This window comes from Scleropages formosus, chromosome 8, assembly GCF_900964775.1.
Source record: "Scleropages formosus chromosome 8, fSclFor1.1, whole genome shotgun sequence".
Classification (NCBI taxonomy): Eukaryota; Metazoa; Chordata; class Actinopteri; order Osteoglossiformes; family Osteoglossidae; genus Scleropages; species Scleropages formosus.
Window position 1 is genome coordinate 27389991 of NC_041813.1, and position 17304 is coordinate 27407294.

Consider the following 17304-nt stretch of genomic DNA (forward strand, 5'->3'; position numbering starts at 1 on the left):
TAGCGTGTTAAGAGTGCTGACCATTAATTTTGCCGGAATTGGACCTTTTTGAATGGCCTCTGCCAAGAACAAGTTGGTGTGCACAGCCCTTGGACAGAAATCAAGTACGGTGAGATTTTATTTGTCGACGGGACCTTTCTCTGACCTTTGTCTCATGGTCTTATGGTGGATTCACAGCTGCCCTTCAGAGAACTTCTCTGGATGGTAAGTGGGTTAGGTCTGAAAGAATGACCCGGAGATCCAGGCCTTCGGTCACACTGCTCCGCACCACTCCTCTTCCAGCCTGAATCCCAGCAAAGTAAGTGATGCAAGGAAAGTGCCAGAACCTACCGAACCTACCAAGTGAACCCTTGGTTTCGTGTCCAGTCTCGTCAAGCGCTAAGAAGGCCTTGAGTGTTGTGTCTTCTTCGTCTTGCAAAGACACGCAAGATGAAAAGGCAATGAAAATGACCTGCGCCGAATGCATCATACGCAGGTGAGTCACGGACACACCTGGGGAGACGCATTAAATCTATTTATTTTCTCGCACCCTCTCTCTCTCTGTCTGTCCACAGCAAATTGGTCAGAGTTATTACCTTATTTTTATGTATGCTGCCTTTTCCATCTGTGTGTGTGCGTGCGTGCGTGCGCTTGCAAGCAATACGCTGAGAAGTGCGCCTGTGCTTCTTTCTGGACTTGCGTGTGATGCGGGAGGGGACGGCAGCCACTTGGCAAACGTGCCACACGGTCCGACGCAGAGCACCTTGAGCGGAAACGCTGTTAACCCTGTTTAGTTTTCAGCCTGGCTGCTTGCTTAAGGAAATCAGTCGTGTGAAATAAGAGTCAGGCAATGAGAGAGAATGTGGGTGTACAGCGGTGAACATCTGACAGCATCTGGAGCGGCGACTCTTAAGCTGCACTCGCGATCAGAAGTTAAACAGGACAGCAATAATTGTTTCATCCTTCAGCAAGATGTCTGGATGTCTTCAGTAGCATAATGACATTGTAAGCCTCCATAAGGCAAATAAATCCCTTGAATTAATGATCTTGTCATACAGCACAGGCCGTTCTAGAGCGGCTGCAGAGCTGCGCAAAAGCGCGTCTGTCAGCTGTCCATTTCTGGCTGGCTGTCTATGGGGATTGTCGGGGCGCTGGAGGGAACAATGCGCACGATTAGTCGGGAAACGTTTTGCGGCAGATGTTGGAAATCTCCCGCTTCATTGTGTGATTCAGCTGTGTGGGGAAGGAGGGGAGGGTTCAGAATAAGAGAGGACAAACGGGAAGATCCCACTCATCCGTGTGCTGTGATGAATGATACTGTTGCCTTCCTCTGGACTTTTTATAAACCATGTGCCGTTCACTGGCTCCCTCACAGGTCTGGAACCGCAACCGATCAAGTGAGCCTCCGGCCCATGATCTGCTAGTCGCCACTACAGTTAGATGGGATGTAGAGTATGAGAAAGTGCAGGCGTCGATATATGCTTTCCAGAGAAGATTAGAAGCGTTCATGTCCCTACTAATCCTGAGAAAGTCACAGCGGTGTAGCCGCGTGCGCTCTGTATCGTGTTCGGGGACGTCGTGAAACGTTTCGCTCGATGCTGCCAGGAGAAAAGTAGAAATTTCACTTAATTTACAAATCATTGCATTTTCTCAGCTCGGTCACAGTCGGACGGGCTTTTTTTCTTCTTTTAAATTCTATTTTCTTTCAAAGTTGCCAAAATGCACGAGGACGGAAGTCCAGCTCTGAGCCGGAACCAGATTAGCAGCTAAACGCACGCTTTGAATTGGCGTGAATTGGGGTCAGATTGCTTTTAAGAACTCCATCTTTCACTGCCACGAAACGCCAATATGCGTAGCACCGTGGGGCCGCAAGCCAAGGACAAAAGCTGATTGTTGGCGGTGCTAGAGGTGAGCCGCAATCGGTACGCCTCTGCCCGCGGTTGAACAACAGGAAACATAAACGTCACCTTGCTCGGCTTTTAGAGTCGGTGGTTTGGACAGAAGGCCGAGTGGGAATTCACGCGGGAACCATGTCGTGCGACGCTAGGGAGAAACGTACACGTCTTAGCGCTAAGCTGGAGACGTGAAATGTGAGGTCTTGCTGTGCCAAACACCTCCTCTGCCAGCCCTCGGGGACAGGGCCCGGTGGATCGCGCATTCCTGAAGAGCGGTGATCCGCACGGCGCGAAGCGCCGCGCGGGGTAGATTCGCTGCGACGTGCGCCTCGACCGCTCCGGCACCGGCAGCCTGGCACGCGCCGTCTCCGCGGCCTCCCCGCTTGCGGGGAACGGCGCACGAGCCGTGGGCTTGTATTACGTCTTTGCCCTTACTCGCCGAGCTTCAGACACTCGAGACTGATGTGCCCCAGCTCAATATTTAATGAGGATTTCTTCGGTTTATCTCGCCGAGATAATCTTTGGATTTCCACGGTATCTGAAATTGATTTCTTGTCGGCTGTCGATGCGCATGATTTTTTTTTTTTTTTTCCAAGATTGAAAAATGGAGCACTCAGCACGACGGCTGCTTCGGTATGACGGCTAACTCCAGTTAAAACTAGTTTCCTCGGTCAACTAGTTAACTCAGCTGAAGACTAGTTACGCACCGTGAGCTGTTCCAGTGAGATGCGACCAACGTTTTCTCTACACTCTGCTGCAGCTTGGTTGTCAAAAAAAAAAAATAAAACCTAACGACAAGATCATATTTTATTTCTTCAGATCGGCTCTGTGCCGGAAACTGGTCAACGGACCGTCGGAACCTGTTAATGTTAAAAAAAAGTAGGTCCACCGATCACTGATTAAATGGCAATTTCATTCAGAGCCTCCTCTTGGGAGTGAGAAATCGCTGTTGTCTGCACACTCAGTCTCTTCTGCATGTGGTATTTATCTTTGTGACACACGCAGGAATGGCCGAGAAACGCGTAAGGCAAAGGTGAGAAGGTAAAAAAGCGTGTACCTGTCGCACGTACTGACACACAGTCCGCTGCAGAGGGCGGCACGCGCACACACGCGCTGTTTTGCGTGTCACGAGCCCCTGAGCACCTCTGAAAGGTGAGGAGGCAAGCGGGTCCGTCTGGGACCTGGTGCCGGAGACAGCGGCCGATCCGGTTTTGGAAAGCCTTCGGGCCGCTTTTCTTTTAGCGGAAAACTAGGTCTGCGTTCGGCCCCCCGTGAGCGGCCGTGGCCGACGCGCCGCACCGCTGCGCGCCGCGCCGAACCCCACCGCAGCACAACACGCTGCACCGAGTGGGTCTGAGGCACGTACCCAACCAGACAGGCCTAAAAAAGGAAAAAAAAAAAAAGAAAACATACACACGCGCGCACAGAAACGCACACACACACTGCGGAACAGACAATGTCGAAAGCTGGACTAGACAGTCCAGCCAACGCGCAGAGGGGAAGATATATTTCTGCTGCCGTGTGCCGCCTCTGGCTGTGTCCAGAGCTGGCTGTCTGCACACACTCTCAGAAAGGTTTTGCTCTTCATACACAGGCATTTGTTTTTTTTTTTTTTTTCCCCTCTGAGTGTGTGTGTGTGCATTATATAATAAATCTGTTTTATTTGTTTGTTTTATTGCCTGTTTTTATCCAGCCTCCGCTGCGGGGCACACTCTCTCTTCCTATCTGAGCGAGCGAGGTTTTAAAAGAGGAACCTGCCAAATATACCCCCTCTCTGGAGCACAGGTAACGGCGCTGAGGGGACCTCACTCCTAATATTTTACCACGGGTCCTCACGTGGGCCAGAATGTGAATCCTCCCCTTCGCGAAGGCCGTTCGGTCTCAATATGTCGTTCATGTGAATTCTTTGCCAGCTCCTACTCCTACTCCTACGATTGTTACCAAGGGTTAGTATCATCAGGCTATCAATGTGGTTGATTTGTTGGCTGCTCAAGTGGTGCGTGTATTATTGGACTTGACATTGAAGTGGCTGGAGCAGGAGGAGCTGCCGCAACGACAGGGCTGAGAGTGCCGCTCGGAGATCCCCGGGCAATCTGGGTGCTTGGTGGCGCAGAACCAGCGCTCGTTTCACCGGAGAATGCGTCCGTCTGCTGTGAGCGATGTCTCACTGCGAGGATTTTGGGTTGCTCGAGATCAAATTACCTTTGCAAGGTCTTTGCTACCTGAAGGGGAGGCCGAGGCAGATTTCAAAACCACGCGGATATAAATAAAGGGCCGTGTGACGACAACAGCTTGGTGGGCTATTTTAGGTCATAGCCCAAAAGAAACTCGCGGGACCCTCGGCATACCTGCTATTGCGTTTGCCCGACGACTATGCGAATCAGTCCATGGAAAACGAGCTCGCGTCGGTCTTTAGTTTACGACATCTAAAATTAACTGCGGAGAACAGCGTGGAGTCCGTTGCATGTATGAGCTTTGAACGATCTCTGTGGACCCAGCAGATATAGCTGCACGCTATACACGCAACATACAGGTTGAACATGTGTCGCACGTGGTTTTCGCTTCTATTTGTCGATAAATGAGCTTGTGGCAATTAGTGTTTGTACCTTTATTGCTCTGGAGGTGAGATGAAAACCATTCAAACAGACAGGTTAGTGACTCCTGAAACCCTTCATATACAGGACCGGTGCATCATCTGAGCCAATGTATGTGGGGAATGGTTGATATTTTGAGATTTTTGTCGTTGGCCGGTGAAGACGTACATCTTACTGAGATGGAAAGGAAATGCCTTTGTTTCTGATGCGCGTGTGGTGCTCACTGCTGGGTGCTTCCACACTGACCTTGTAGGGCAGCACGACCGCCGAACCCCCGCTGATGCCCACGATGGGCACGGCCGTCTGCGTCGAGATGAAATCCAGGATCTGGGCCACGGCCTCGGAGCCCACGTTGTCCTCGAAGACCACGCCCTGAACGCGGTTGGCTGCCAAGGCATCGCAGATGCGCGTGAGCAGGGCGCGCGGGTTGGTGTCGTTCACCAGCACGGTGATGGGGTTGACCTCCAGCGGCAGGTCCAGGAAGTTTTCCCGGCTCAGCCTCCCTTTGATCTCCATCTGGTAGGAGGAGCCGCTGAACACCACCGCCACGTTGACCGGCGGGACGGGTGGGCCGAACGGACGGCCCAGGCAGCAAGGGACGGCGTAGAATAGCAACAGCGGCAGTGACAGCGGCCAAAGACAGGCGCTCAGTCGACCTGGAGGAACGCCCATCTCAGCCGCCTACTGCCTAAAAGGAATTGAGGAGAAGCAAACGGAAGGACAGTGTAACACCTGCAGAATGTTTAATCCGCACCCGTTCATTTACTGCAGAGTGTTGCCATAATGGTGCCTTATCCCCCTCGACCGGCAGCTCGCTTTTTGTTTCGAAATGACCTTTTGATTTTCGTGTTTTTGTGATTAATGACCCTTTGGCTCGGCTCCTGCATCTCTGCATGTGAAACAGCGTTCGGAGCCATTAGTGGCGGGAAGGGCTATGAACTAGGCTCTGGGTTTTTAGCATGCTCCATGTGCAGCGCTGCGGCCGACAGGTTGCCGAACTGCTTGGAAAGCAGCTGCGCTCCAGCCATCTTTAATTCTTCATGCTGCCAGATGGCGGGCACTGGGTAAAACTCTTTTGCGTTTTTTTCTCTCTTTTTTTTTTAAAACAAATAGAGAACAAGGGGATTTGCAATTCCTCACACCCATGGTTTTTATGTCCCACTGCTCACAGTGACAGTTGCACATCCCAGCTTGTTCTGAAAATGGTATATGGTTTCTCTATTTAATTATAATCAGCTGCCCTGGTTTGTCACCCAAGCATTTAACCCAGTTGAAGATCATAGAAGAATATTGGTGGTTTTCGTAGCTCGGGTTGATGGTTAAGGTGTTCGGTTGTTCGCTGAGCTTGGCATTTAGGTTGCAAATGTTTCATCACCAGTTGCGGTGACATCATCAGTGCGCAAGTTGTGTGATTTGTGTTGGATGCTTCCTCCTTCATATGTAGTTTGATGGGTGGGATTGCCTGAAGCTTGGACGTGATTGGTTGGTTTCATGTGACCTTGAGCATGAGCGGACCCCATCTACGAGCCAATACGATGCAAGGACCAACGAGGGCCTTACCGGTATCGAACCGGTTCCGGTTTGAAACCGGCAACCGACCAATCAGAAATCAGAAGAACCTCTCATACCTCTCAACAGCATAATGTATGCAAAACTATACTGCTGTCCTGTTACACGTGTTCCGAGATGTGTACCCATGTTTGATGTGCATTGTGTTTGACATCCGCTGGACAGAGGTCGCGTTACCACCCTGCGCAGCCTGTTGTTTCGTTAGGCTGTGAAAGGCCGTGCCACAACACCGTAAAAAGCCAAAGGAAAACAAAGAGTCGATGACTTGCGGCATGAAAAGTGCGGGTTAGACCACACAGACCGTACGGGAGCAGACCCTCCAGAACGGCTCTGTGACACAGCCGTTAGATTTAAAACACTGAGCGCCGAGGCCTCGATGAACTGAGTTCCCCTAGATGCTCCAATAGTTTCGGCTGCAACGAATTGTTCTCGACAGCGCTTTGAACACGAGCGGACGGTATCCCTGAGGTCTGCCGAATATAATTACAGATGGAATGACGAGATGTAACTGAAAAACACACTAAACGCAAACAAAACGTGTGATTTATTCGAGACCCCCGCCTCTCCCTCGCCTTGAAGAGCGAGGACATGGATGTTCCTGAAGGAGATTAATTCGGAGCAACTACACGTGGTAATTAGCACTAGGTGTTCGACGTGCGATGCTCAGATACGTGAAGGATTACCGTACTGTAAACTGCAGTAGAATTCAAAATACCTCATTAACGTATTGGTTAAAGGAAAACATTGGGCGTTTATGACTTGCTTTTTTTTCCCAGGTGCCAGGCAAACCACAATAAATGGCGCTCGTAAAACCAACATAATATGGGCTGCGACGGGGCCCAATCGGCGCTACGCTCTCATCCGAAATACGGAAGCGAACGCCGCGATACTAATGCTTTTCGATACGTGTCAAAATTTAGGTCCGGTATTTGGCATATATTAATTATGAGCCACTCACTCATAATGTCATTCGTAAATTTCCTAAACATTCATAGGAGAGAGACTATCAAGATTCTCCTGTAACGTTGTTCTTTCAGCGTATTGTATGAATTGCAAAAGTTCCCAGAAATAAAGGTTTTTGTTCTGAAGCATGAATGATGAATTGTGAAAGTTATTCTTTTTTATTTTAATATGACACACTAAAGCCCTGAGACCAGGAACTGGACTGAAACCATTTTATCGTGACCCTAAAATGTTTTTCCTCCTTGTATTTTGTGTATATGGAGCATGAGGTGAGAGAGTTCTCCGGGGGCAATTTTCAGCCTTGTTTCATTGCATGGAGTATTTTAGAGGTGGTTTTGTCTTGTACAGTTGTATGTGTGTCTTTAAGCACCAAAATAGTGTTGTTTTGATGGTTTTCCCCAGCTAGTTCTAGGCAGTGATTTTCAATGGGAGTTGCATATTATGCCGAATATAATTACAGATGAAATGACGAGATGTAACTATATTCTGGATATCCCCAGGAGTTATGGCTTATATGCTCAAATAGACCAGACCATCTCAAAACCAGGTCCGTTCCCAGTCTACTGCTGAAAACAGCTGGTCACTGTTCTTGCAGGGGAGCCAAGACTCGGCGCTAACGTGCTCCACAAAACATTTCAGCCCTGCCTCTGATCAAGAAAGTGGCATTTAAAACAAAAAAAAAAAAAAAAAAAAACTGAGCAAAGAACATATCCAGGAGTTTACTGGTCACCCTGTCCTTCGGAGCCGAGTTTCAGTTCGGCCCCGGAAACGGATTAATTCCAACAAACTGCACTGTTGTTCAAGAACAGTATTTAACACCATCTAGTGGGTGAGCAAGTGAAGCTAATAAAATGGGGCCGTTTCACCCTGCATTTCCACCGTGCAGAACTCAAGGACCCAAGTTCCAGTCCAGGGAGAGTTGACCATGTGTTGCTTTGATCCCCCCCCCCCCCCCCCCCCCCCAAAGAAATGATGAGCGTCCTAGGATGCGAGGCCTCCCCCACGCACACTTCATATGTCCGCATCAGATTGTGTTATGGTTTTTTTTTTTACTTTTTTCCACTTAAATCCAAGGCTGAACATTTCAGCTCACTAATGGGAGATTTCTGAGGGGACGAATGACAGGAATTCCCTTAATTGGTCATTTTGTAATCAGTGCATGCATGGAGAGGGAGATATTCCTGGGGTTTATATCTGGTGTGTAGCGGGGTCAGGGATCTGTGCGGTAATCCCGCTGCCAGTGCTGCATCTGTACTCGTAAGGTTATGGCAAGCAGACGCATCTGGATCGTCAGCTGATGTTTTCAGAGCTGCAGTCACAAACCCAGACGCAGCTGCCAATAAGTCAGCCCCACAAGAATGAGTAAATACCATTGGCATTCGCCTGCTCCCGCATTAAAAGTCCGAAAACGTGAAGGGACGGCTGAGGAGAGCCGGCTTGATAAACGGCACGGACTCAGTCGTTCGCAGCTAATCCGGCACGTTTCAAGGACTCTGCCGACGTCAATTTAAGCATCTCCTTTAGCATTCGTGCCCACGTTTCCCATGCATTGTGTCACAGTTGCGGAATGTCAATACAAGAAAGGGTCCCTCTTACTCCCAGAGACTTCGCAAAGTGAGCCGTAAAATGACCGCGTTTCAGCAATCGGGAAAAGGAACGTGAACGTGGAATTGTTCGTCCAAGTTTCGGGATGGACATAGAGATGCTCTCGCAGAGCAAGTTGGATGATGGCCTTCCCTTGCTCACCCTCTTTGCCATCTGTTAGGCTGCAGAACGACGGACACTATCTGCAGGCTGCCAGCTTATTAGCTCTTATCTGTTGTGAGGCCGTATCTCTTCACCAAGGCAAGAGAGATGAAAACTTTCATATACACTGTAATTTTTCATCCTTTTTTGCCATCAATTATTACGGAGTTTCGATGATTACGCACTCCGCGTAGGATAGGAAAATAAGCTAGTTCACATTTACGAATTTAGCAAACGCTTTTCTGCAACACGATGAGCATCTCAGAAAAGTCCATTACGCTAACAGACCAAGAGATCTGGATGCAGACACATGATTGTTGAAGTGCAGCCAATTTGTCTCATACCACCATATAAACCAGCATCCATTACCAACGTCCTTTTTCTTTTTTTAAATGTTTAAACAAATAACACGGCGCACAGGGGAGAAGTGAGTCCAAATGAGATGGGTTACGAGAGCCTTCTTGAATGTTGAGAGGGAGTCGGCAGTTCTGAGTCATTTCTTCTCAATTCCGGAAGACAAAATAGTTTTAGTTCTTTGGTTATTCCTTCAGTCTGGATTAGGTTAATTTTTGCTAGTCTGTTAAACCATTCACTGTTTTATGCCAAAACTAAGGGAACAGCTGGGAGGGTAGTGATAAGAGCTGCTGCCTCTGGGCCCGAAGGTCATGGGTTTGATTCAGACCCCCAGCTGTAGTACCCTTGAGCAACATACTTACCGTAAATTGCTCCAATTAAAAATTACCCAGCTATATAAATGGGTAAATAATTGTCACCTTAACATTGTAAGTTGCTTTGGAGGAAAGCATCAGCTGAATGAATGAATGTCGCTCAAGAGGTTGAGGGTTCAAGGCCCAGGTGACACCCAAGTTCCTGTGACCCTCCGTCACTTCAGTTAAAAATCCAAATATCTAAATCTCTGAAGTGTGCAACTGTAAATTATGTAAGCTGCTTTTCAGAAAAGCATCTGCTAAGCAACTTAATGACGGCAAATTCGGAGTGGCGATAGACTGATGTAACAGGCTGTCTTATCGCCGCGAGCTCAGCCTCCGTTGTGTCCTAGCCCACATTTTCCCTGACTGAGGATATCTCCGAGATCAGCTGGTGCTGATTTATTTCCTGTTCCCTCGTTCCCGTCGGCCTGATCACATCAAGCCGATACGCTTAATGATATTAGTCTTGCTCGCAAAGGACGGCAATCCGTTTCTCTTCCCTGTTCAACAATGTGGACGTATTTTAGACATGGCAATGCGTCAAGCGGACATGGCGAAAGGACTAATGAAAACTTGGCTCAGTAAATCACGAGAGGGGGAGATCTCATCGGAAGGCGCACGACAGAGGCACGCTTTTTGGAGAAGCCCAGGCTTGGAGCACATGCTGGCTGGAGAACCGCCCTGATAGCGCAAGTTGCCGGAAGCCCGACGATCACGAACGTGCCAGCGATCTAAAGCTGCTGCGGATTTCACTCTGGAAGTCTGTCGGTCCGAACGTGAGCTCAAAAGTCGGACTTTGAGAACTTATTTAGCCGAAGCTGCTTTTTAAAAAATTGTGTGTGAGCTGTGATGTGCATGTGTCCAGCTCAGGTGTTTCACCACAAAACCCCATCCAGCCCCTCAAACTCTGCCCGCTCGGCCTCTCGTGGAGCAAATAATCAGCTTATAACACACCGCTTTCCTTCGTCATCTCTCCGACAAACTCCACGCCTATTGTTTTGTGCGCGCCCTTAACCGTACGTAGATGGAGAAGTTCCAGTCCCTGATTTATGCCTTACTGCGAATGGGTATTGAATGTGTTAAGGAACCCGTGGAAAATGCATGCAAAGTGCTTGATTTCTTGGTTCTTGCATGACTTTATAGAGCGATTATTTGATATAGGCGCACCGTGGGGATTTCTGTGCCATGTGGCCCGAGTCAATTACAGAGCCATTCTTTCTGCCTGTGGAAGTAGTTACATCTGTACACTGTTGTAAATGACAGTGGTTTAGAGCTTTATATTTCAGGTGCCATCCTTCATTAACATGCCGTTGTGGGGAGGAGGTCTTAGAAGAGGGGCACTGCTGAATACCAATGCGGCACCATCATACAGACATGGGCGCGAGCTGCAGGAGACGATTACATCCACCTCGGTAAGAGCCACATAAATGTAGTCATTTGTGATTGATACACATGCTTATACACAGTTTACACACACACACACACACGTCCCTCTTATTGACACATTGTTCTCTCACACCATTGCTGTGTGTCTGTGCGTAAGGAATTTACCTGGGAGAATATTATAAATGTGCAGCCTCAAGTGCTTTCTGTTGAAATTACTACTCTATCATGAGCACGCTTTATTGGCTTTTTTCTTTTCCTTTCTTGCCCGTTAAATAATTTTTTTCCGTCCGCAATGTCATCCCTCCTTTTTTGTGCAGATGAATGAAGGCTGATGCGGCACAGCGGATCGCGACGCTGGTTGTCTTTAAATGTTTTCCAGGTCGATCGGTGCGCCGAGAAGCCGAGCGCCCCTAACCCCGAGTGCGGGCTTTAGAGGTCACTACCAATGACAAAGGAAACGGGCGCCAAGTAAACAAGCTGGATTGTGGCCAAGCTGGACAGAGCAGTGTTGTCACATGGTGCCCACAAGGACAGTGTCATTGACTGATCAGCCATCTTTCAGGAGAACTTCGGTTTCAGTCAGGCTCTGACCCCCCCCCCCCCTCCCGAGACACCCTTTTTATTACTCCCTTCATTTTCAAAGCTCATTTCAAAGCAACTTCTTAGCTGCCTGCTCTCACCGCCGCTCATTTCGGATGGATCACTTTTACACCAGAATGGATAATTGCTCTCAGAACCACACATAATAATCACTGTTGGTGACACGTTAGAATATTTAAATTTGATGCCAATGCTTTCGCTCTCTCTGCGTGTGTGTGTGTGTGAGATGCACTGTTGTGCTGTTTAGACAAAAACTGTGCACCCGTAGTTCTCCAACAGTAACACACACACACACACAGACACACGCACACACGCACGCACACGCACCCGCACGCTGACAGTGCTACGGTTTTTGCTCTAGCCTGCCACCAGCCACCGCGAGCCCTGTACCGAGTGGGCTCTGCGGAGCGCTCACATAACTTTACGAGTGGGGGATTAAAACAGCATCTGTTTAAAAAGAAAAGAAAAAAAGCTCTGAGTGATTGCCGGTTTTTCTCATTCCGCCTCTCTACCCGTTTGCCTCTAGGCTGGTCTGCGCCGCACGGTGCGTCGGGCTCGCCTTCCGGCAGAAACGGGCCGTTTTGTCTAAAGGTGAGACTGAGAGCGCACCGTGGCGTTTGGGCCGAATAATAAACGGGGTACAGCTTAAAGCTCGAAGGACGCCGGAGGAAGAAACGATGGCTGTTACTTTTGTTTCTCTCAGTGTACTCTGGGGAGGGGTTGGGTTGGGTTTGGTGCGGCTCTATGTGCGATGGCGGGACCGGAGCCAGCCTACCCCGGACCAGCGCATCTGTTCCCTTGCCACAGAGCCCCGTGCCCCCACTGAGCGGAACGTCACGCTCCTTAACTCTTTCCGGGCCGTCACGCTGCTGCCTCCCTCCCTGCTCCTCCTCTGGTGCCGTACGCACGTTTTTCGTGTTCCGCAGCAAGGCTTTGATTAACCCGGACCGATATCTTTCAAGGCCGGCCGGGATGTATTTCCTTAACAGACAGTCAGCACGGTTTCATTCGGGATGGTGTCCATCCAGAGCAAAGTACATTTTTCAAAGACGATCGAAATATGGGGTGCGAAGGATAAACACGTTGTCTCGTAGAGGTAAGCGTCGTTCCTGGGCACGGCTAAGAGGCTGAGGACACCTTCGGTCCATTTGCCCGGAATGTCGTAGGGAACCGGAAGAGACGAGAATTACCACGGTACCTTGCGTGTCGAGGTGAATCGGTGCAGTTTGGGGAAGGAGTTTAAATCAGAGCAGCACAGAACAGGTTTCATAGCAGTTTAGAGGAATGTAGGAAATCTGACCAAACAACCTGTCCGTGTAGACCGTCAGGAACAGAAGCCAGACTCCCAGACTAGAGCAAATAATAGTAATTTTTACTAACCTATTTTTGGCATCATCAATGACGTCGTTTAATTTGAAGCAAAGACTCGAGAAAGTACTCAGGCCTTTTCTTTCCCTTTTCCAAGCGGTAGGGACCAGCAGATGGCGGAGTGGTTAGGAAACTGATGAAGGCTCCTAATTCCAATCCTATGTGGGGAGTTAATTGTTTCAGTAAATATCACTTTACATTGTGAGTACTTTTTTTTTTCCTGAAAGTGAGTCTCCTGTTATAGGAACGCAAGAACAGAACCGCGCGCAAACGCGAGCACAAAGCGACCGTCTAACGTGTTGTTTCTGCCGTTTACGAATAAATGACCGCATCTTGTTTGATCAGATGACCTGTTGTAGCACTTTAATCCCAAAACTCTGGGCAGAAAACATGCTGGATGCAGTCAAAAAAACCACCCGCAGGAAAATAAGGAAAAGTGTTAAAACTGAGAACTTTGTGGGAAATTTCCCATGTGCTAGAAAAGGACTGATTAATATAAACTACTGGGGAAACGAAGAAACGTAAAAACACACGATTTCGACGACACCATCCAAACATTAGCACGTCATGCTAGTCCTGGTGATACAGGGAGAGGGACCATATCATAAGGTGCTGAGATCCTCCGGAAGGTGTTGGACCCAACGCTCTGTTCTGAACGAGACCGCAGCATCACAGCCAGCGGTCAAAGGCCACCCGGGTACCTCCATCAACCAGCGTACATGTGCGCGGGGTCGACAGAAAGCAGTGTCAGCAACACCCCCGAGCTCCCCTCCCACAGACGTAAAGCAGAGGCACGAGCACCGGACACACTGGTGATCCCGTGCGTTGGGGAGCGCTGAAGGAGACAGTGCTGCGTGGGGGGTGTCGGTGGGGGTGCTACGGGCTACGGGAGACAGCGCTGACTGCAGTTTGTTACCTGTTCTGGCAATCCACTCCCGGCCCCTGCTCCGGAAAGCTCATTCCTTGATCGTGGTTTCTAGCTTCCTCCTTTTTTTTTTCTTTTTTTTTTCCTGTCTCCCCCCCTCCCCCCCCCCCTCACGCACTCTCTCCCCTGCGTCCCCTCTTCCTCTCCTCTTGGCACTTGTTTGAATCTATTTCAGTATCGGCAGAGGATTGCGGAGCGATGGCGGCATGGTCTCCGGCACTTTGGCAGAAGGTCACATTATCTCTCGCTGGGGAGGGGGGTGTTGGGAGGAGTGAGTGGTTGGAGATGGAGAGAGCGAAAGGGGTAGATAAAGGATGGAAGAAGAGCAGGTGCCGAACAGCACATGCACACATAGAGAGGGGTATAAAAAAAAAAAAAAAAATCAAATGTGTTCTGTCCACAAATTCCCTGAGGCTGGTCAAACCTGAGAAATGTCCTGCAAACTGGAGCAAAGATCTCCCTCTGTGTGTGAGCGAGCGAAGACCTGAGCATCCAGTTGGGCTGCTTGAAACGCGAAGGTACGGAAGGTGTGTATTGCGTGAGAGCGAGTGTTTGCGCTCGCGTGAAACGATACGGAGAAGGACGTGTGCGTCTGTGCCTCTCCGTGTCCTTGTGCGTCTGTGCGCGTGTGTTTGTGTTAATGTGTGAGCGCCGACGGCTGCTACGGCTCCGCGGAGCCCTTCACGTCCAATGAGAAGCTCGATCTGTAAACCCCTGTCAGTGACATGCAAAAATGCCGAAGAGGAACTAATGGGAAAGGCTGCAAAGTTTGAGCAGGCAAAGCAGGAAGGGGAGGAAAAGGAGGGGGAGGTGAGGCAATGAGGGGTGATGAAGGGAGATGTGTCCGGCCACAACTCCAGACTCCTCTGCCCTATTACCTCGCCGTCCGGCTCTGACAGCGAAAGAGTTCACTATATTCCATGGGGCAGCTTCGTATCGGGGAAGCCCTGCAGGGCAAAGTTCTCCTTCGGCGTCCCGCGTCCCGCGGCTCCGGCTCGGGTCGAGTGCCGCTCGCAGCCCTCCATGAACCCAGCCCCCCGCGCAAGGTCCGGAGGCCGGGGACGCGACACGATGCACCGTGGCGCGATGCGGTAGTGCTCCTGCACAGATGGTCCAGGCGGCGGAGGACAGCAGACCAGTTGCTAATCTGTGTCCTCGCAGGTTGTTGCACGGACTCCCGATTCGGTCCTTCTGGCCGCGTCTGCTTGGCCTCCGTTCGCTGTCTAGTTGTAATCCCGACTCCTACCCACGCCGTGTCATAGAAGAGGCTTGTGAGCTCCGATCATTATGTTGTAAGGATTTATCCTGCAACTCGCCCTCCCTGCCTCTCTCGCTCCCTCTTTCTCTCTCTCTCTCCCTCTCCCTCCCCCCTCCCCTCTCTTTCTCTCTTCCTTTTCAGCTCGCTCAGTCAACGTGGTCCGTCCCTCCCCACGTAAAGATTCCCTTCGCTTTGCCCTTGACCGTCTTTCGCTCTCCTTCTCTTTTGGTCAGGTTCCCAGGTCCTGGTGCTCGTGCTTCCCTTCGCAGGAAACTTCCAGACCTCCTCGAGAAACCTGTAGCCGGGGTCTGTCAACGATTCTGACGAGGAGTTTCTTCTTGAGGCAGCGGAGTCTGTAGCGCAGTTTATCCTTGGGGCGGTCGGAACTGCCGCTGGGGTCTGTCTTTGCGGTGGGATTTGTTCTTCTGGAAGTTGAGTCCGTCGCTGAGGTACGTACAAAAGGCACAGCTGCTCTACTAAAAATGATGTCCTTTCAGGGATCGGGGTTACCCAGCACATTAAATACCTTAAATATTCTCTTGCGCACACATGGGTGTTGACTAAAGCAATTTGCATTGAGTCTTCATTCCAAAGGTACAACCCAAGCTGCCTATGTGGGATCTGAACCTTGACCTTTTGGTCACCAGTTCACGCCCCTTAATAAAGCAGTAGTAGTAAAGCAGCAGCCAGGGGATTAGGAGCGGCTTCCCCGCCGTCCGTTATCATTGAATTTCGAGCAGACCGCGTCTGCTGCATCTCTGCTTTTCAGCCAAAAGTGATGTGTTTCAGTTATTAAATACATTCTGAGAGCCGAGCGACGCAAAATTCTCCATCCCTGCACGATGTGTAATTGGCCTGCAAGTCTCCCATCCTCCTGCCAGGGTTCTAATGCTGATTAAAGACCGTCGACTCCACGAAACGACTCATTGACCTTGAAACGCGTGCGAGCAGCGGAATGCAAAACACCAACAACATATACGAGAAAGCACCCAGAAGTATACGGTGTGTCCTTGTTTCCAGTGCTCTTCTGTGTTTTCCCGGTGTTAGACAAAGGTTTGCTTCCACACGTGGTAAATTCACACTGGACTCCAGTTTCCACGCTCAGGAATATGTCAGCGTGGGTTTGATTACTCTGTCACTACAGTGCACAGTTGCGGTGATTTATGGATGTTTTCCCGTTCTTGGGAGCAGCTTTGACCGATTCACGGTATTGACCCCATTCAGTTTTTATACAATCCGAGGAACATTGCTATGCCAATCATGAGCAAGGTCTCAAAGCTGGTGTAACAAGATCAATAAAGCATCCACGGGACCATAGATGAGCCATGTAACAAGATGTAATTGTGTGCCGGATGGGGTCGGGGCCATGACAGCGATGGACGACACATCCTCGTGCAGCACGCTTATTCCAGCGTTATCCTGTCCTGTGCATGAGAGGCTGCGGTTAAGCAGAATCTCTTGCGGAAAAGCAAAATAATTTGAAAACCTGTTGATTGTTGGGTGAAATCCTAGTTGAATTCCGGTTGAAATCTTCTGTTTCACCCTTAAAAAAAAAAAAAACTGTACTCTATTGTATCAATAAAACAACATGCTGTGTAAATGTGGAGAGTGTAAAACTGTGAAAAATGCAATTGCTTTGGGGAAGGGCGAGGAAAGCTGCTGAAGGAATAATTTATTACTTATGCCATTAAGACAGTTTGTGTGTTCATTTTGCATGATTCTGCCACTCCCACACAAATGTTTTGCTGGGCACGGGGGACGTGATTCATACACACGGCTCCGGAGTACAAATTGTTTCTGAGAATGTGGGCATTTTTAAGGGTTGAACACTCCCCTCTCACCTGTCCGTCCCCATGAAGCCTAGTGCCGGTGCTGTAGAGGTGGTCCATCTGGACTTCCTGTCTGGAAGCGGCTCAGGAAATCTGACGTCAGAGGCTCAGTTTTCTACACGCGCAGAAAGGACGAGTGGACTCTGGCCACGACATTACAGTGAGGTGAGGTACTGTACCGGGGTTCTTCATGGCTCCCTCCCCGCCTCGGCTGTTGGTTTTTCCTGAAACTTCATGATCACCAGAATTCAGATGCCCTCCTCCCAGTTCTGGAGCTGTTTTGTGCAACAAGTGGTATAACGGTTAAGGAACTAGGCCCTCAAGGTCAAGACACAAGGTGGGGAAATTGAGCCCTTAGAAGGCACACGCAATTAGAATTGAATTTGTGAAAATTAGTCACCTGTCAAAGGGGATAAAAGATGTCTTTCAGACACTGTGTGTGTGTGTGTGTGTGTGAGATTGCATAAGTAGAGTATCTCTGT

The 17304-nt window shown here is 49.6% G+C and overlaps 1 protein-coding gene across 2 annotated transcripts in view; it reads right to left on the reverse strand.

The window, feature by feature from the left end:
- grin2ca (glutamate receptor, ionotropic, N-methyl D-aspartate 2Ca) overlaps positions 1 to 16828 on the reverse strand; it is a 35897-nt gene extending 19069 nt beyond the window's left edge. Inside the window, exons 1-2 of one of the 2 annotated variants that reach the window (XM_029254173.1) lie at positions 14614 to 16828; positions 4715 to 5156 (exon numbers count right to left, since the gene is read on the reverse strand). In XM_029254173.1, the coding sequence (XP_029110006.1) occupies positions 4715 to 5140 (426 nt within the window). In that variant the 5' untranslated portion in view covers positions 5141 to 5156; positions 14614 to 16828. Of the gene's footprint in view, positions 1 to 4714; positions 5157 to 13726; positions 14106 to 14613 lie in introns of those variants that run through there. The other variant, XM_018757010.2, reaches the window with a different exon arrangement.
- Between the last annotated feature and the right edge of the window lie 476 nt (positions 16829 to 17304).